General features: G+C 53.6%; 2 protein-coding genes across 7 annotated transcripts in view; one reads left to right on the top strand and one right to left on the bottom strand.

Moving 5' to 3' along the window:
* The window catches only part of STYXL1 (serine/threonine/tyrosine interacting like 1), a 76576-nt gene extending 68929 nt beyond the window's left edge, over positions 1 to 7647 (bottom strand). Inside the window, exon 1 of one of the 6 annotated variants that reach the window (XM_047779828.1) lies at positions 7394 to 7647. The gene's annotated coding sequence lies outside the window, so the exon portion shown is untranslated. Of the gene's footprint in view, positions 1 to 6676; positions 6879 to 7393 lie in introns of those variants that run through there. The other 5 variants (XM_047779831.1, XM_047779829.1, XM_047779827.1 and 2 more) reach the window with 5 other exon arrangements.
* On the top strand, positions 6892 to 20117 carry MDH2 (malate dehydrogenase 2). The gene is made up of 9 exons (XM_047779824.1): positions 6892 to 7082; positions 10642 to 10810; positions 12220 to 12303; positions 12745 to 12854; positions 13951 to 14076; positions 16695 to 16772; positions 17732 to 17831; positions 18081 to 18232; positions 18981 to 20117. Exons 1-9 carry the CDS (start codon positions 7017 to 7019, stop codon positions 19110 to 19112), a joined length of 1017 nt encoding a protein of 338 aa, XP_047635780.1. The 5' UTR covers positions 6892 to 7016; the 3' UTR covers positions 19113 to 20117.
* Positions 20118 to 20320: the final 203 nt, after the last annotated feature.

Raw genomic sequence — 20320 nt, 5'->3', positions numbered from 1 at the left:
GGACACTGTCAGGGCTTTTAGCGCAATGGTCCTCGCAAGGGTGATGCACAGGCAGGTGGGAGGCACCACCTTTGGGGGACCTGGCTTCTGGGGTGAGAGACCAGTCTTCCTAGGAGCTAACCCATCTTGGACATCCACACAGCTTTGGGGGTGGCAAGGAGCCACCTGCCATCAAGAGAGCAGGGTACCAGCACAGGGCTTGTCTCTGCACACTGGACACCCACCAGCAGGAAGGATCTTCACCCTCCCTGTGATGATCTGGCCTGAACTTCTAACCAGGGGGCCCATGTGGGGCTCTCTGGGTCCAGATGCAGCTGGGCTGGCAAGCTTAGCTCCTGTGAAAGCACAAGTCCATCTTTGGGAAAAACAGCCAAGTGGGGAGTTCCTGTAGTGGTTCAGCAGAAACGAATCTGACTAGCATCCCTGAGGACATGGGTTCGATCCCTGGCCTCGCTCAGTGGGTTAAGAATCCGGAGTCGCCATGAGCTGTGGTGTAGGTCACAGACATGGCTCAGATCCTGCGTTGCTGTGGTGTAGGCCAGCAGCTACTGTTCCGATTCAACCCCTAGCCTGAGAACCTCCATATGCCACACATTCAGCCCTAAAAAGATTTTTTAAAAAAACAAAACAAAACAAAACCAGCCAAGTTGCCATAGCCTGAGACTAAGGGAAAACTGACGGGACTCAGACTCTCTTGCCTCCTTGTGCCTGACCAATTCTATTCTGACTGATGACATCAGTGTCAGAGGCTGGGCCTCACCCCATCCTTCTCACAGGTATTTTATGATACCGAGAGCTTGGTCTACTGCTCAGCCCCAGACAGCCCAGGTGGGCACAATGGGCCTTTGCTTCCGGTGGAAAAGAGGCATCACTCAAAGCTCCTGGAGAAGCCAGACCCAAAACTTCACTTTGGGCTCCCGGCTCAGGCTGAGCAGGGACTGGAGAACAGCACAGACATGAGTCGGGGTCCACAGCCAACCCCACTACGCCCTGGTTCTCTGTGGGAAACCGAGGCTGTGCCAGGACAACACAGGCTTAAGTACAGTGACAGGCGTCAATGCTCTCACCTGTAAACTGAGGCTACAGTACACACGGCAAAGTCTGAAGGAACGTTGAGACAACCAAGATAAATTGCCCATAATGGGCCTGGCATAGAGCAGGAGCTTAGCAAGCAGAAATTCCTTGGCTCCTACCTTCTCTCTCTCTTTTCAACTTCATCTAGGAGCCTCTGGGAGCTACAAGTCCAGTAGACAGCAAGCACTATTCAGAGAATCTCAGGCCGAAGACCAGAGCAGGAGCTGGCTGAGTTTATAAATGGGGGAACTTGGTGACGTGACGTGGCCTGAGGGTCAGGCTCCGAAGGGATCTGGTACAGATTGTCCTTGATCCCGGCCAGACCCCTGCCTCGTGGCCTGAACCTTGACAAAGCTAGGACTCAGTCCCAGGCTGCAGCACCCCATAGATGCTGAGGCTGCAGCAGTGTCCCGAAACCTGTCTGAGCTCAGAAGAGCACCAGGTCCTGTTGCTAGTGACCACAAGTACCTCTGTATTTTGGAAGCAACAAGTATGGGCCAGAGGCCCAGAACCAGCCGCCACATCTCTGTCCCTTGTCTTCTTTTGCCTTCATTCCCAAGTCTCCAAACCTAGGCCCCCTACACTCCTGAGGTACCCTAGTGGTCCTGGGAGGGTGACAGGCCTACCCATGCAGCAATTCACCTGTCATAGGGGCTGGCGAACTGCTACACAAAAGCTGTAAGCCCCCTGTGTCTGGGGTCACCTCCTCCAACTCTGTCTCCAGCACTTGCTTCTCTGCTTGACTGGGCTTGTGCCCCACCTTCTGCTCCTGACACGGGGTCTGGATTCAGCTCTGTTCTCACTTGCCTGACCTCCGGCTGGTCTGAAGTCTCTGCTTCCCACTCAGATCTGCCACCATCAGCAACTCCCAGCTCTTGGGAGCGCTTCGCCAGCTGCCTCTGCTGTCACATATCTTGGAAAGCGAAATCCTTTGACTTCCGGCAGGTATGGGCCCCAACTGAAGGTTAAGCTATCTACCTAGACACAATTCCGCTTTAAAATGTATGTCCCTGCACCCGCATGTTCATTGCAGCTCTATTCACAATAGCCAGGACATGGAAACAACCCAAATGTCCATCAACAGAGGATTGGAATAGGAAGATGTGGTCTATATACACACAATGGACTACTACTCAGCCATAAAAAAGAATGACATAATGCCATTTGCAGCAACATGGAACTAGAGACTCTCATACTGAGTGAAATGAGTCAGGAAGACAAAGACAAATACCGTATGATATCTCTAACTGGAATCTAATATCCAGCACAAATGAACATCTCCACAGAAAAGATAATCATGGACTTGGAGAAGAGACTTGTGGCTGCCCCACGGGAGAGGGAGGGAGTGGGAGGGATCGGGAGCTTGGGCTTATCGGATACAACTTGGAATAGATTTACAAGGAGATCCTGCTGAGTAGCATTGAGAACTATGTCTAGATACTCATACTGCAACAGAACAAAGGGTGGGGAAAAAATGTATACATGTAAGAGTAACTTGATCCCCATGCTGTACAGCAGGAATAAAATAAAATGTCCCCATTTTCCAATACTAGGGCACCTAGAGAAAAATAAGGGACACTCCTCTGCAGGTGGGACAATTACAACCTTTCTAATTCATTTAAGCTCGAAGGATCTGAAAGCAAAGATTTAAAATACTTCACTTGAGGTACAATTTTAGGGTTCAAGAGAAGGCAGGTTAGCAGAGAACATGTGCACCTAAGGAAAAAAAAAATCTGATAGCTCATGACTATGGTCTAAGCCTATATATTATAAGGAAGAAAGTGGTGAGTGTATATATATATGTGTGTGTGTGTGGCTTTTGTAAGGGTGTGTCAAGGAGGATATCAATGTTATTTGTATATTGCATATAAAGATATGCTATCAAGAACGAGCAAAATTAATCTGTGGTGTTAAGTATCAGGAAGCAGCTCTCTGGGGCATGACGGAACTGTCTGGAATAACAATGTTTCTATGGCTTATTTTGGGTGGTGGCTACAAAGGTGTAAATTGTCAAAACCATTCAGTTGCCCACTTAAGATCTGTGTACTGCTCTGTATGTAAACCATATGGCAATCATTTTTCAAATCCCCTGCATAGAACCAGGTTTATGTGTTGAGGGATGTGAATATGAAGGTGTATATACGGATGCAAGTCTGTGTGTGGCCCCACCTGTACATCCATGAACTTGGTGTGGGGCCTGGTCTGTGAGAAACCACATGAACTTGGCCACACAGAAGGTATACACAGAACTTCAGTGTGGCTCTCACAGCCACCCATGATCCTTTGCTCATCATTCCTTATTTGCCCAGTATTTCCCCCGTGGCAACAACTGTCATCCAAACCTACGCCCAGGCAACAGCTTCTCTCATTATCTCATTCTGCTCTCACATTCATGCCTGGGAAGGTTAAGGCCACTGACTACTAAGAGTCCCACCCTACAAACTGCCCCCTGAGTACGCTTCAAGCTTCTTCCCAGATCAGAGGGATAAGCATCCTCTGACCTCATTGCCTCCCACTTAAATCCTTCTCTCTTTCTCCCTTTAGCATCTCAAAGCTCTTCATCTCCTTAGCATTTTTCTGATTTCAAACACAAGTCTCAGCTGTGTGTGTGTGTGTGTGTGTGTATCTTTCTAGGGCCGCACTTGCGGCACATGGAGTTTCCCAGGCTAGGGGATCAATCAGAGCTGTAGCCACCGGCCTACACCACAGCCACAGCCACAGCCACGCCAGATCCAAGCTGTGTCTGCAACCTACACAGCTCATGGCAACACCAGATCCTTAACCCACTGAGCAAGGCCAGGGATCGAACCTGCAACCTCATGGTTCCTAGTCAGATTTGTTTCCACGACACCACGATGGGAACTCCTCAATTTTCTTTAAACAGTTCATGAAGCCAGAAAGAAAATCCCTACAATAGCTTGGCTTGTGCCCTCTGAAGCTTGTGTGGGCAGAGGCTGGTGGTGGATCCACATCTGGACAAGTCTGACGCTGGCAGCTGCATTTGCAACAGCCTACACCCCTAGAATTTGTTGTGGAAATCCTACGTGTTTCCTATAGACAGGCAAGAGAGAAGGCCAACTAGAAGCCTTGTTAAAGGGGCTTTGCCCACAAGGGCCACCTGGGCAGACAAAGGACCAATTGCAGGTAGTGGGGGATTCCAGAAAACAGGGTTTAAGGTAGCAACTGGAAGCAGCAAAACTGAGATGTCACCACCGAGGTCAAGGAAACTACAGGTAAAAGAGACTCTCAAAAGCACTGCATGGAGTGTCAGCTCCAAATTCCCGTCAAGCTCAAAAGGACCTTTCCTGCCCCGTCTTTATTTTTACCACCCCCTCCACCAACACTGATGGCTCTGAAGCCTCAGCCATGAGAGGTATCGAGGAAGTAAGATGGTGAAATGGAGACGTGAACCACTCTCCTCTCCAAAAGCAGGAGCCAGAAGCAAGCTCAAGAGGGGAAGGGGGGGAGCCTTTTGAGTTAAGTTCGGAGTTTTGAATATTAATATGAACTGGACATTTAGGCTATTTATTGCAACAAGTCTGTCCTGGTGACTAGATGTAACTTGAGGGCAAGCAAAGATTTAAAAGATGAGTGGGAATGAAGACATACAACCATTTTCCGACTGCACTGGGCTTCTTGAAGGAAGCTCTGCCTATCTAGTATGACAGTTACACTACAAAGCAGGGCAGTGCCTGGTACAAGGTCAACCCTTAACACAGCAGCTGTTAAGATGATTATGAACCACCTTGGGATTTTCAAAAAGCAACTACGAGTTCCCATCATGGCTCAGCAGTAATGAACCCGACTAGCATCCACGAGGACATGGATTTGATCCCTGGCTTCGCTCAGCGGGTTAAGGATCTAGTGTTGCCATGAGCTGTTATAGGTCGCAGACACAGCTCAGATCCCAAGTTGCTATGGCTGTGGTGTAAACTGGCAGCTGTAGCTCCAATTTGACCCCTAGCCTGGGAACCTCCATATGCCGCAGGTGCGGCCCTAAAAAGACAAACACCGTCACTGATAAAGAACACGGCCCTCATGTCCCCACTCCCACAAAAATTGTTTACCGTCTCCTCCAGCTTTTTCTTTGGGCTCTTTTCTCATTCTTTCTCACTGGCACACTTCCCATTGTTAAAAGCCCAGCTCCTAGAGCTCCAAAGCCTTCCCAAAAGCCCAGCCCTCCTGCGCAGCTGAGCCTAACTCCTGCTTTTTATTTCCTTTACAGCTCAGCTTCGGTGCTTCATCCTCCAAAGTCCTCTCACGAGGCGCCACCCTCCACCCCAAGTCCGGGTGAGATAGACTTCCTCTGTGTCCCCACAGCCCCTCATAATTCTCCTAGGGTTGGCCATACCATGCTGCTTGCAATTTACCTGTCTCCCCCACTAGACAACAAGTCCCCTGAAAGCAGAAAATGTGTGGATCTTGCTCACAGTGGAGCAGCCAGCTCCAAGCTTGGGCTGGCATGTTTTCATAGCTCAATGAACAAGTGAAAAGGAGGGGCAAAAGCCAGTCATCATGTACTCCCTGCTCATGATTCCATCTTCGGGTCTTGTGCTAACTGTTCTTTGCACCCGCTGCTTCCCCAACCAATGTTCTCAGGCAGGCTCAGCCATGGGTCCTATCGGTCAGTTTGTACACTCCTCTATAGAAGCAGTAACCTGCAGCTCACTTATCTACCCCACTTGATTTTGAATTTTTTTTTCTTTTTAGGGCCACACCCAAGGCATATGGAGGATCCCAGGCTAGGAGTCCAATCAGAGCTGCAGCTGTCAGCCTACAACACAGCAACACAGGATTTGAGCCACACCTGTGACCTACACCACAGCTGACGGCAACACAGGATCCTTAGCCCACTGAGTGAGGCCAGGGATTGAACCTTTGTCCTCATGGATGCTAGCCAGATTCGTTTTCACTGAGCCACAATGGGAACTCTGACCCTGAACTTCCTGAGAGCAAGGAATTCTCTGTACGCCCATAAAATACAACGGGAGGTGTGTGTGAATGAAGCTTATAAATTAACTGATAAATTTAAATAAGCTTCTTCTGAACAGCAACCCTATCTTTATTTCTGGCCAGGTAGATTCTGAGTAAATCCACTTAACCAAGCTCAGCCAGTTTCTTTACCCCTTAAGCAGAAACAATGGGGCTGGGTTCACATTATTACTGGGCAGACCTGAGAAGTAAGGACTGGCAACTCATCACCTGTTTCTGCATCTATAACGTGGGGCTGCTTCCCTGTAAACTCAGGAAGAGTAGATCAGTGTTGCACACAAGACCAGTGCTCAGGGTGTCTCTAAAGCGTTCTAAACTGCAGTGGAAGGTTCTGGTTACCAGGAAGGATGACAACACTGGAGGGTGGACCAGGTCTGTGTGAGCAGGGGCGGCGCAGGGGGTGCACCGAAGTGATGATTAGAAGAGCCCCCATTTTTCCACCCGTAATCCCAAGATTTTCGGCCTCCCCGTCCCTCTTTCCTTTCCAAAGCTTTCCAGGGCTCGGAGCCCCTCCCGCCTCCAGGGGCAGGAGGGGTAGGTTTGGCCGACTCCGGACCCGCGGCGCCAACTCGGCCGGTCTCCCCGTCAGAGCCTCTGTCTGGGGCCCCACCTGCAAAATGGCTCCTCTAAGGCTCTTCCAGCCTCAAGCCCGTCTTCTTCCACCTCTCGGGTGCAGACTCTCCCTCCCACTCCGACCGCGTCTCCCGACCCGCGATATGACCTAGCCCTGGACCGGGCTCCGGCGGCGTCCCACCGCCCGCCACCGCTACAGCCCGAATGCGGCCGAGACACCGCGAGATCGGGGGGGGGGGGGGCCGCCGGAAGTCGGGTCAGTCTCGCGAGACTTGCGGAGCGGAGCCGGGAGGGCCGGTGCAGTGTGGAGGTCGTTGGAGTCACTTTCTTGCTGCCAGCTCCTTTGCCGGCCCGTCTGCTCCCCGCACGCCCCAGCCATGCTCTCCGCCCTCGCCCGGCCTGCCGGCGCCGCTCTCCGTCGCAGCTTCAGCACTTCGGCCCAGGTAGGCCCTGCGAAGCAGAGGCTCCCCTGCGTAGGCCACGTGTGTTGCTGGCTCGCTAGCAGCCTGACCCCCAGGTCAGCCTGGACCGCTGGGCCGCCCGGTGCCGACCCGCGGCTGTGGCCCCCTCGGCCGGCCCTGATACCCCGCAGCAAGTGCGGGAGTCGGGGAGAGGCAACTCTAGGACCGATGCGCTTCTCCGAGCCCCACAGCTCGCCTCCAGGTCCTCCAGAGGGCCTGCTCCTTCCAGGTTGAAAAGCCAGGGCTCTCGCGCCGAAAGCCACTTATTTTCCATAGTACTTTGAGAGACTAACCTCGTTCTTCCTGCAGCGTCTGTACAAATAGTGTGTAATTTTTAACTCCGTAGTGCAGATAAACGCTGAAGGTAGAGCACTGATTCAAGGTTACACAGTCTTTCGGCCAAAGTTTTAAAATTCAGCTCTCCTGACCACCGTCAGTGACTTTTGGAACAACAAGCTTTTCCTCTAAGGATTTGAAGACGCTGCTTCCTCTTAAGGACCTTTTGAAGGCTCCTTCCTGCTGCCGGCGGACTGGGCCGGCCCCCACGCGGTGTAACAGTACATGATGTGGGCCTGGGACTACTTAAGCCTAACCTATTTTTAGCCGTCTTCTAGGGCAGCGATTCTCAAACTCTGATGTGAGTTAGGATCACCTGGAAGCTGATGAAGATCGGAGGCGAAGGCTCATTAAAGGAGGTTGGGATCCGGGCCTAAGTATTTTTACCAAGTGATTCTCATACAGCCAAAGTCTGAGAAGCCTGGAGATACCCACAGTGCCTCTTAGGTACCACACCCAAAGGGGAGGTGGTTATTGAATGAGATTCCTCATTTCTTGTTTAGCTTCTGTCTTTCAGATCAGTTTGCTGTGAGTGGAATTCATTTTTAAAATATAGAAATAAGCGCATTGAGTATTCATGTTTGCCAAAAATTGTCCTTGGGGCTGCAGGTGGTACCATGATGGCTGCACTTTGGCCAACAAGGAATAAATGTAGGATAGGTGGAGGGGATGAAGATAGATGCTGAGGAGTGGGGGAAGGGAACGCACTGAAGCTAAGACAATGGGATTTGCTGACAGGTGATTTAACGAAGGGTATTGAGAGAAAGGGGACCATGGAGGATAGCAAGGCTTTGGGCTTTGGAGTTGAGGTGTGCCAAGGTGATACAGATTGTTAGAAGAAAAGGAGATGGAGGGGGCAGATATCCGGAGCTCAGAATTGATTTGTGTTGTTTAAAATGCCTATTCAGGAGTTCCCGTCATGGCTCAGCTGTACCCCGACTAGTATCCATGAGGATGTGGGTTCGATTGCTGGCCTCTTTCAGTGGGTTAAGGATCCGGAGTTGCTGTGGCTGTGGGGTAGGCTGTCAGCTGCAGCTCCCATTCTGCTCCTAGCCTTGGGACTTCATATGCTTCAGGTGCGGCCCTAAAATGAAGAAGAAAAAAAAAAAAGCCTATTGGATGTACAGGAGGAAATGTTGAGAAGGCAGTTTTTTAAGTCAGAAAGATGAGCTTGAGCCAAATGGTACATTGCCCTGCAGAGACCTTTGGATCGCATATCCTTATCAGGAAAAAAATGTGATGAACATTCAACCTAAATGTATTTATTTTTCTCTATATGTACTAATAAGTGTAACACACACAACAAATTTAAAAAGTAGCTATAACAGATTTTAAAAAGCAAGCTTGTAAGTGAAGTGTTAGAATATATCCATTTTCAAAGCCAGCTGCCAAATAGCACTCTTGACAACTACTCCTCCACCTGGAAAAGGTCATCAGATTAGGAGACAGTGCATTTACAAAGAGATCAAGAGCTAACCCGCAATACCAAAGGTCCTTATCTACCGTAAAGATTCCACCTCTTACAAACTGTGTGTGTGGGGGGGGGGGTTGTTCGTTTCATTTTTTGCTGCACCCGTGGCATGTGGAAGTTTCCTCCTATATGTCCAATGGGCCGAAGCCACTGCAGTGACACCTGACCCTTAACCCGCTACACCACAGGAGAACTCCCCAAACAGTGTTTTTGTAAATATTAACTAAGTTGAAATCTCATAATGTGCAAACACAAAACATCACTTCACCACACTGAAAGCAATCCCATCCTCCCCCACTGCTCCCCTGTGTTGTGTTCATCTTGTGTGTCCCTGATTCACTAAGGGACCCTAGTTGAGGGCACAGGTAGGTAGGTCTGTTTCTTGGTAGAGTTTAATTCTTTACCTGTTAGGTAAAAACAAAAGCACAAACTTTGACACTTAGGTCCTCACGGCTGTGGAACTGGCTTGTGCGTCCCAGGTCGGAACGCGTCAGTCTTGGGAGCCAGGCTGAGTCATCTGGGCGGCGGGAGGACCTTGAGAAGATTTTGTTGAGCCAGGAGACGATTAAAGTTTGAATTTTGGGAAGGACGGTATCGGCGTGGGGCTGAGGACCTAAGTTAGATGGTGGGATCTGTAGAAATCAAGGGCAGGTCGGGAAGACGTCTGAGATGCCAAGTCCTTCGTGCCCTAACTGGCTGTCTCTGATCAGGGAAGAGGCAGGAGGTAGTTCCACAGGTTTGGGTTTGGGTGAGCGCAGGTGCCGTTTGGGAACAGGGGTGGGAGAGTTATTAGAGAGGATAAACTTGTTTACAGAGTTGGGTTTGTGGGACATTGGTGCCTAACAAAACCGGGAATGTAGGATTAGAATTGGGGAGTCCCTAGGATTTGAGACAAGATAGGGGAGTGATCATTGAAGATCTGGAGGTGGGTGAGGTGGCCAGCCCTCAGGTTCTCAGTTCGTCTGACTCATTTTCCATGAAGTCAAGTGTCCGCCTTTAAGGCACCAGCTTAAAAAAAAAAGCATGAATTCCATTCTTAGTTGTCGTCTCTGCTTTTTAGAAATTTTAACGTCCGCAAGCAGATTACACCATGTGGGATTTTGGGGGGTTGGCTTGAGTTTTGATGGGCTTGATTTTGGGGGTTGATGGAAGCCCATTATTCATTAGCATCCGTTTCTCCCTTTGTCTCCTCCTCCCCTGGCAGCTGCCTGCCTGCTCCCCAGGAATCGGCCCCTTTCACATGTGTGAGTCGTTTAGAAACAGCTTCACTGAGGTTGGCTGTGATTTTGGTGAGGCCTAGAGGGAGGAGTGCCTTTTGTCTAATGGAAGTGAGCTTGGGGGCAGGGCTCAGCTTTAAGGCAGCCCTTTGCCCTCAAATCCTGTGCATCTCCTTGGCCTGTCAAGAGTTGGCAGGGGTCTGCTTCACGCTGGTAGGACCGGCTCACAGGTGGGAGCTCGTAAACGTTTGTTGAGTTTTTTAAACTGCAGATGGAAGATAGGGCTGCTGTCGCCAGTCCCGGAGGCCAGTTGAGTCAAGTCTGCTCCCCTTTGGGAGGGTGGAGGCGGAGTAAGCCCAGACTGTCGCACGTGGGTCTCCCCCATCTTCCGGGGCAGGGGTGGTAGAAATAGCACTGCATCTTCATGCGGCCCCACCGCAGTGTTCTGCAGCTCCCCGTGTGAGTCCTTTTAATGCTGATTCCATCTTCAGAGTCCTCTCTCTGTGCCTCTTTCTAGAACAATGCCAAGGTAGCCGTGCTGGGGGCTTCCGGAGGAATCGGGCAGCCCCTTTCGCTTCTCCTGAAAAACAGCCCCTTGGTGAGCCGCCTGACCCTCTACGATATCGCGCACACACCCGGAGTGGCCGCGGATCTGAGCCACATCGAGACCAGAGCGACTGTGAAAGGTACAGGGCACGCCAACCCTGGGGACCTAGCAGCTCTTCTCCCCGCCTGGGGACCTAGCAGCTCTTCTCCCCGCCTGGGGACCTAGCAGCTCTTCTCCCAAAGACCAGGGTCCAGGTTCCGAGTGAGATTCGTAGGTGAAACTAGATGTTCAGAGACTTGACCATTTTATTTATTTATTTTTTCTTTGGCCTCACCCACAGAGTGTGGAAGTTCCCAGGCAAGGGATCGAACTGGCACCACGGTAGTGACAACGCCAGATCCTTATCAGCATGTTAAGCCACCGGGGAACTCCTCTGTGTTCATTTTAAAATTAAAATTTTTAAGTTACTGCACCTCTTTTGGACTTGAGTCTATAAAAATTTAAATACCAGTATCAGAAAGACAACAGTGGTCTAATCTTCCCATTTTTAGTTTTTCTAACTTAAAAAGTGATATGAGGGTGGTGCAATGAGAAAGGCTGTCCCTGGTGAGGTGCCAGTTGCCTTCCCACCATGGGCCATCCCTCCGTCCCAGGATTGCCTCTGCGAGCTTCTCGAAAGCCCAGCCACCTTGGGGAAATCTAAAGTAAATTTAGGGAGTTCCTGTCCTTGCGCAGCAGAAACGAATCCGACTAGGAACCATGAGGTTGAGGGTTCGATCCCTGGCCTTACTCAGTGGTTTAAGGATCTGGCATTGCCGTGAGCTGTGGTGTAGGTCACAGACGTGGCTCGGATCTATCTGGCGTGGCTGTGGCTGTGGTGTAGGCTGGCAGCTACAGCTCCATTTCGACCCTTAGCCTGGAACCTCCATATGCTACAGGTGTGGCCCTAAAAGGACCAAAAAAAAAAAAAAAAACCCAAAAAATAAAAATTAAAAAAAATAAATTTAGGTACGTCATCCTAGAAGTCATTCATCGTAAAGTGAATATCATTCTGTGTCCTGTTTGTTTTACCTTCGCATTATAGCAGCGTTTCCCCGTGTCACCAAATTCTTGTGAAATTCATTTTTGAACATATACTGTAATTTATCCTTTATCTTCTACCCATGCTGCTGGCCATTGGGCTGCTTCCTGTTTTGCTCTCGGTGGAGCTTTTGTTAGGGCGACCGTGACTTGGAATAAGCAGCTGTTAGCCGGAGCCGGGAAGGCCTTGGAGGTGCTGGCCGGGCAGAGAAAAGACAAGCCGCCGGCTTGGTTCTGTGAGAGCGCAGAGCACTGCTCTGTTCTGAATCGGGGCTGGGCCAGTGGAGGCTGGAGGTAAGGGCACTGACGGGCCAGCCGTCTCAAGCCCGCAGTGGTGGATCTCGAGGAGACACGGGAGGACCTTCCAGTCTGTCTTGAGGCCCGTAGTGGGCCTGCCTCCCCGGGCTCTGTCCCCACAGACCTGCTGGCCTCTCCGGGTGAAATGGCTCACGTGGGTGTTTTTTCCAGGCTACCTCGGACCTGAGCAGCTGCCAGACTGCCTGAAGGGCTGCGATGTGGTGGTTATTCCAGCCGGAGTCCCAAGAAAGCCAGGTGTGTGTTGAAAGCCCCAAGCACCTCCCCAAGGGTCGGCTGGGGATGTCGTTTTCCATGAAAAATAAATCTCAGATCTCTGCTGCAGGAACACTTCCGAAAGCACCCCACTGCCCGAGGGGTACAGACAGAGCCCCCCACGTGCTGCTGGGCCCCCTCGCCCAATCTCACTGTGTTCTCTGTGCTCCTTTTCTGCGTGGCAGGCCCTTTCCTCCACCCGCCTCCGCCTGGATCCTCCTCAGATACAGTCCCCCCACCCCCCGCCCCACAGACGTCTGTCGTGGCTCTTGTCACACTGCTCTTTTCCCTGTAAGATGGACTTGCTGAAAACAGCCCCTGTCTCCCTCACCCTTGAATTTCCCGTAACACACAGACAGCACTTGGCGCGCGTTTGGAGACCCCTCCTGTGCTCTGTGAACATCTTGATTGGCTCGTTCTCAGGCATGACACGGGATGACCTGTTCAACACCAACGCCACCATCGTGGCCACCCTGACTGCCGCCTGCGCCCAGCACTGCCCCGAAGCCATGATCTGCATCATTTCCAACCCGGTGAGTGCCGGCTGCTGGCGGGTAGGCGGCTGCTGAGACCGCCTGAAAGTTCTCAGTTGGGCCAAGTGTGCTTCTGGGGAGAAGAACCAGGCTAGTGCGCTGAAATGGACGGACTGGACGGGCTCATAGGAGACCCTCAAGTTTATTTCCTAAGGATGCCTTCCGGCGTAAACCAAGCGTGTTTTCGCCTGGTGTCTGCATCAGCCGTGGGCCTTTGGGCGGATCACACCCCCTCAGGATCTTAGTCTCTCCGCCTGGAAAACAGGTCTGTTCCTGAGGCGGCCTGCAGCCTGTCAACCCCCGTGCTGCGTTCCAGTGCCGCCCCGGCCCCCTCTCTCCTCGCACTCACACGTGGGCCCACGCGCAGCCGCCCCGGCCCTGCTCCCTGGGCTTTGCAGGAAGCTTATTCTTCCGTTTAGAAACTCCAGCTGCCGTGTCCCCCTGGGAAGGCAGCCCTCGCCTGCCCCCGCAGGGCCTCAGGTTGCATTTCACCTCAGCCCCCTCCATGCCTCCCTCCTGGCTGACTCTGGAGCCTGGTGGCCGCGTACGAGGAGGCTCTGGGTGAAAATGCAGTGACTCTCATGTTGCCTGGGAGGCGTGGCTGCTCATAAACACCCTGCTTGTGCTGTGGCCTCTGAGAAAAGGGTCCTGCCTTTTCCAACCAGCTTGCCTTTCCTTGGGGCAACTGGTCAGGAGTTGCTGGGGAGCTGATTAACCGGTGCTGGTTTGGTTTTGGTTTTTCCTGTGTATCAGGTAATGCGTTAAGCACTTGTAAGTCACTTAATCTTCACAACAGCTTCATGAAGTCGTTGTCTCCCCATTTTACAGATAAAGAAACAGTCCTGGGGAGTTGAGGTAACTTGCCCAGGGTAGAGGTGCAGAGTGACAGGGCTGGGACTTGACCCCCAGGCCATCTGAGCCCCTGTGGAGCCTTAAGTCTGAGAGTCAGGGGCCTTCCTGCCCTGACTGTTCCACCACGAGGGTCACTTACCAGAGACGGCAATTTAACCTGACACCTTACGGCTTGTTGGCCTTCTGTTGCATGGCTCTGCTCTCAGAATTCAGGCAAAGGGCGTTTCTCTCTTGGGTTTACTAGGTTAACTCCACCATCCCAATCACGGCGGAGGTCTTCAAGAAACACGGCGTATACAACCCCAATAAAATCTTTGGGGTGACGACCCTGGACATTGTCCGAGCCAACGCTTTTGTTGCAGAGCTGAAGGTAAGAGCCGCATCGGGCATCTTTCAGGTTCCCTTTCTGAACCTTTCTGTCCAGCCTTGGCTCGTTTACGGGCACAGAAGACACCAGGGCCCTTGCAGGTCCCGTGTACCGGGGGTTAAATGTCTTTACGGCCTCTGCCCCTGTGGCGGGAAGCAGCTCTCACATTTTCTGCAGGTTGAAACTGACCAGCCTCTGTTAGACCAGCCCACTCTCCTCCCTGCATTTCTCACGGCCTAGACTGGGTTGTACTCTTCCAAGTACATTGCCTCTGAAAATAGGATTTACCTGCTAATCATTAGACAGATGATGAAATCAGCAAACACGAAGAACTTGAGAAAGTTCTGGAAATCCCGAGATACTGGATTGTCCCTGGGCTGTGGTCTGACTCCCATCCTTGGGTACCTGTACTTGGGTACTGGCCTCAGTTCTGCTGCTTACTTTTTTTTTTTTTTTTTCCCCTGTCCTTTCTAGGGCCGCACCCGAGGCATATGGAGGGTCCCAGGCCAGGGGTCGAATCGGAGCTGTAGCCGCTGGTCTACCCCACAGCTCACGGCAACGCCGGATCCTTAACCCACTGAGTGAGGCTAGGGATCGATCCCACAGCCTCCTGAATGCTGTTCAGGTTTGTTAACCACTGAGCCATGACGGGAACGCCTCAGTTCTGCTGCTTCTGGAGCTGCCGGACTCGTCCTGAGGTGGGTTTGCAGCGGCACCAGGTCTGGAGCCCTCAGTGCTTTTCACAACTCCGCTGCCTTTTTTGGTTGTGGAGCGCCCGGAACCACTTCTTCTGGTCCCAGCGAAGTGGCCCTCCTGAGGGTCAGGCCGTCTTTGGTGACTCTGCAGAGGAGAGGTCCTCCGAGCAGAGAACCGCAGTCACGCGCACAGCTTGGTGAGAAGGGCGCACCCAGCACTTCCCTTCTGCAGTGTAGACATACGATGCCCCGCCTCATTTGCACTGCGGCTTATTCCTGAGGCTCCGTTCCAGGTGTGGGGTTGGGTCCCTGCGACGGGGCCCTGGAAAGGAGACACGTGCATTCCAGAGACAGTCTGATCGAATAACACATTCAGCCCGCGTGTGTTCAGAGCGTGACGGGCTTCAGCCGGGAAAGGCTTTGCGGAGGAGGGCGGGTTGAAGCGGAGTCTGATCCCACAGGCGGGAAGGCGGGGGTTCTGGCTCCCCGGAGCGCATACCCCCAGACCCTCAAAGCAGTTATGCTCCTTCTCCTGGGGCTCCGTGGTGCTGCCAGCCCTCGGGGGACAAAGCACACGTTTCCCCTGGGCCCTTGGTCCGCCTGTGGCAGGAGGTACGTGTGGCCGGGTTAAGTAACTACATTAGAAACTCAGTCCTCCATTGCACCGGCCACACTTCAGATGCTCCATAGCCACGTCAGGCTGCTGTGGTCTCGGCCCCGTAGCTTTGCTGTGAGAGGGGGAGGAAGGGCGTCTCGGCCGGAGACTCTAGTGCTGGACGAGTCCGATAAGTGGTATGTCCTTCACCTCGGGCTGCCTGACAGTCCGAAAGATCCCGGAATTGTATCAAGAATGAGAGGCGGCCCTTAACCTCACAGCCCCTGGCTCCGCCCTCGGCCGCCTCCAGCCCCTTCTCCAGCGCCCTCCCTTTCTGCTGGCTTGCCCTTGGCCATGCGTGCCCTGCTCGTGTGCTGCACCCCCAGGTCTCTGCTCTTTCTGCACCTTTTGCCCAGAAGCCGCTTCCCCTGGCAGAGTCCCGCGCCCTCCGGGGTGACGTCAGCTTGGCCCCCGGCAGGCTTCTTCCAGGCTGGCTAAGGGCACCCCTGCCTTCCACAGCCACCTTGGAGGGCTTAGCCCTTCACAGTGGAGCATCTGCCTATGTCCGTCTCGTGTTTGGACAGAGCTGCTCAGAAGCAGGGGCTCTGTCTCCAGCCTGTGTCCCTGGTGACCAGCCCAGCGCCTCAGCCTGTAGGCGCTGCTCCAAGCACTGCGCTGCCGGCTCTGCCCACGCCTGAGGCCGGGCTCCCTTCCTAGGTGAGGCGGCTCCCTGGCTTGGGGCGTCTCTCTAGCAGCCCCGGGGCGGGGGGGGCGGGCAGCGCAGGTCGGAACCGCTCACCGCTTCCTGTGACTCCCGCCGGCTGCCTTTTCCGACCGCCTGGAGAATTAGCTGGTCTGCAGGCTCCTGGTTTAACTGCTCGGCCGTCCCAGCAGTAACAAACCGGGGCCCTGTGACCCCCTTCGTCCTTTCTGTCCCCATCTCTGCGCCGACAGACGAGGCACCGCCGCGTGTGCTGGGTTCTGGCGTGAAGGAAGGCGGGCTTGGCGGTTCTCTGCGGCCGAGGGCGGGCACGGGGTCTGCCTGAGGCACGGGGAGTGGCGCCTGGGCTGGAAGGAGGGCTCTCATCCCCATTCCAGGACCGATGGGGACCCTTAAGGGAGGCCGTCTTCAGTCCGTCGTGAAGGGAAAACGTGGCGACCTCGCCTGGTGGGCGCGTGAGCACGGCGGGAGGCAGGCAGCCCCTCTTCTCGTTTCTTTGTTTTCCGACGTCTGTGGGTTCTTCTGGGATTGGGGCTTTAGGTGGACGTGACGTGTTTTACCCTCAGAGTTCTTGTGAAACATGCCTCATTCTTCACCCTTTGGTGACCAGGGTTTGGACCCAGCTCGAGTCAGCGTTCCCGTCATTGGCGGCCACGCGGGGAAGACCATCATCCCGCTCATCTCTCAGGTGGGTGCGTCCCGCGCCCGGAGCCTCGGCTCCGCCAGCACCTCCAGAGGGTCACACCGGGGCCCTCGGGACAGGCGGGCAGAAGTCTCGCCATCTCGTTAGTTTGAACGGATTCCTGTTACGGGTGTGGCCCGACCCCAGTTGTCAAGGGGCCCCTGGATGGGCATGTGGGGCTGTGGTCAGGGAGTGAGTGTGGTCACAGGGTCTTCTAAACCGCCAGCTCCTGGAGTTCCCACTGGAGCACAGCTGGTTAAGCATCGGAGTGCAGGGGCTTGGGTCGCTGCAGAGGCACAGGTTTGACCCTTGCCCGGCACAGTGGGTTAAGGATCCAGCATTGCCACAGCTGTGGCGCAGGTCACAACTGCAGCTTGGATTTGATCCCTGGCCTGTGAACTTCCATATGCCGAGGGTGCAGCAAAAAAAAACCCCAAAAACCAGCCAGTCCCTGCACACAGTGAAAACTGCCTGACTAGGTCAGAGCAGGCCAAACTGCTTTGTTTTAAAATGAGGAGAAATAAGGTAAATCATCTCGTAAGAAAGTACCAGGAAGACACCTCAACCATGTAAATCCGTGGGCACTGAGCAGCCGGTCCCCTGGACAGACGTCATGAAAGACTGAGGAGTCGTGTGTGCTGTTAGTTTCCTGTCCTTCCTGATTCCACTGAGCTTATGTAAGATGGCAGCATCAGGCAGGGTAAGCTGGGTGAGAAAAAGTCTTTGCGCTATTTTTACAACTTTTCTCCAAGTCTAAAATTAGTCCAAAATAGAAAAGGTTCTTTAAAAATGAGTAGGAAACTCACTACACCTCCCACAACGTCAGATTTTTCTGTAAAGTAAAGCTCTTGAGCTCCCACGGCAGCGATGTCAGGGCTGCCAGGTGAGGGGCAAGGAGGGCGTGGGACCTGGGAGGTGCCCGGAGCCGGGCCCTGCTCACCTGTCCCCACGGCCTCCCCCTGCAGTGCACCCCGAAGGTGGACTTTCCGCAGGACCAGCTCTCCACCCTCACCGGGCGCATCCAGGAGGCCGGCACCGAGGTGGTCAAGGCTAAGGCGGGAGCAGGTAGGCTCGCAGGCAGCCCCGGGCGGGTAGAGCTGAAGACTCGCGAGGGCCTGGCAGGGGGCGGGGCCTCTGTCCGCGAGATAAGCAAGGCCCGGTCAGAGGGCAGCACAGGCACCTCCAGGCCATTCGTGAGTCTCTCAGATCAGACCGCAGAGCTGGGGTCCTGCACGGGCATTTAGCCGGCGGGCAGGCTGGCCTGGCTCTCGGGGTCACAGTCCTGGCTCGGCTGACCTGCCCGTGTCCTCCTAGGCTCTGCCACCCTGTCCATGGCATATGCCGGAGCCCGGTTTGTCTTCTCCCTCGTGGATGCGATGAACGGGAAGGAAGGCGTTGTCGAGTGTTCCTTTGTCAAGTCCCAGGAAACGGACTGTCCGTATTTCTCCACGCCGTTGCTGCTGGGGGTAGGTGTCCTGGGCCGGCCTCGTCGGGAGGGCGCCTCCTCTGGTTGAGACTCGGGGCCCTGCCCGGACTTTGTTCCGTGACTCGCGGCCCCTAGTGCGGGGACTGCCCCACCAACCGCCCGCCCGGCCTGGGCTTTCGAGGGAGGGAAGCACAGGGCCAGGCGCAGGGAGACGCCTCGGCCTGAGGGGCGTCTGGGACTCTGGGCGTCGGCAGCCGCCGCCTGGGTGTGTTTGCTGCTGAGCCCCTGGTTGGGCCCTAGGCGGCCCAGCCCACCTGCGCTCTCGCGTTCTCAGCCACACCTTGGGGTGTGCACACCCGCCGGACCTGCCAGTTCTGGTCCTGGTCGCACCGGTTTTCACCCTGGATTCAGTGGGTATTGACGTGAGTCTGCCGACCTTTACCAACTCAGGGAAGAAACTAGAGCCCAAGTCGACTCCGTGTCCGGGAGGACGGCGCGAGGGCTGCTGCTGCTGCTGTCCTCGCCGCCTCCCGTGAGGCCACAAGGAAACAAAGGGCAGGGAGCAGCTGTCCCGTGTGTGCACACCGTGGGCGACGCGGCCAGCTGCCAGCCCGGGGCCTGAAGGACTGAGGCCTGAGCCCTGGCGGCTCCGTCTGCTGCGGGCTGCCCAGGAGTCTCCGGCAGAGACAGTCTACGCAGAGCTGACTGGGGGACAAGCTGGGTTGTCTGTAACGGACTCATTTGTGGAAACTTTCTGGTAAAATTTTACCACCTCGCCTCTCTTTCAGAAAAAGGGCATCGAGAAGAATCTAGGCATTGGCAAAATCTCCCCTTTTGAAGAGAAGATGATCGCCGAGGCCATTCCTGAGCTGAAAGCCTCCATCAAGAAAGGAGAGGAGTTTGTCAAGAACATGAAATGAGCAGGCGGTTGGCGAGCAGTCCGCTTCCTTAACTTATTCGGGCATCATGTCACTGTAAAGCCATTTCAGACCCCTCTGTCTCCTCCCTTTGCTTTGGTGATGAGTGTCGTGTTCACGAAGCACCCCTTCCAAACCTCGGGGCGTCTCTCGGTGCATCCGTAAAGCAGGCTCTGGTCTTGTTTTTGAGAGTCTGCTCCGGTTGAATACTCGGCTTTCTTCCCCAACAGAGCTGACTGCAGAGTGTCCATCATGATTCGGAACTAGATGTGTTTTCAAAATAGAAGCATGATGGTCTGTCGGTAGCTTCAGATCTCACATCTTTATCATTAACTGCTTCTCCCACCCTGCCCTCTGCTCCTTCGAGTCCCTCGGGTGTGTGGGCGGAAGGAAGGGCTGGCTGCATCTGAGAGGGTGGCAGCCCGGTGGCCAACGCCAGGCTGCCGTCTTCTGTCCCAAGCTTGTTTCTGTGTGTATTTTCTGGCCAAGCAAACAGCACCATTGGCTGGATTTCGTTGTCTAATTCTGATCAAGCCCTGAAGTTCAGTGGCAGTGACAATCCACAGCCAGAAGTGGGAGGAAAGCTGGGCAGGGCAGGACAGCTGCACCAAAACACCAGCTGCCACCGCCGGGCTGAAGACATGGGGAAGGGGTTTCACGGCCTCATCAGTGACCTGAGGGGACTTCGTTGCATTAGCTGGGCTTAGGGTAAATGTGAGGAATTACAGGAGACCTGACTCCCTTAGTGTCAGGTGAAAACAGCTCCATACCTGGGGAAGAACTTTCTGGCAACGGGTGATGGATGACCTTCCAGTGAAAGCGCAGGTGAGGGTGGAGCCCCCCCCCAGTGGACAGATACTCATTTATCAACAGCTTTTTTTTTTTTTTTTCCTTAAAACTGAAATGGATTTTGTCAAGTGTGACATTGTTTTCTTATGCAAATAAATAATGTTCAGTTTAAAACCTAAAATGTAGCCAAATAATAAAATCAGGAAATAATGGCCAGTAGTAGCATATGGTCCTCTTAATTATGCATATTTCAAAAGTTGAGACTGCCTCTTGTCCTATTTTGTAGCCTGTTGTCCTGGTTATTACTGTGTAACACACAAAATTTAGTTGCTGTTAAGCCAATGGGGTCCCATGATTTTGGGGTTGCAGAGGTTCTGCTCCAGGTGTGGGACCTGGCCAGCCTGGCACGGTCACCATGACAG

This window comes from Phacochoerus africanus, chromosome 5 (assembly GCF_016906955.1).
Source record: "Phacochoerus africanus isolate WHEZ1 chromosome 5, ROS_Pafr_v1, whole genome shotgun sequence".
Taxonomy (NCBI): Eukaryota; Metazoa; Chordata; class Mammalia; order Artiodactyla; family Suidae; genus Phacochoerus; species Phacochoerus africanus.
Note: the sequence above shows the minus strand (reverse complement) of the source record. Positions and strands in the feature narration are given on the sequence as shown.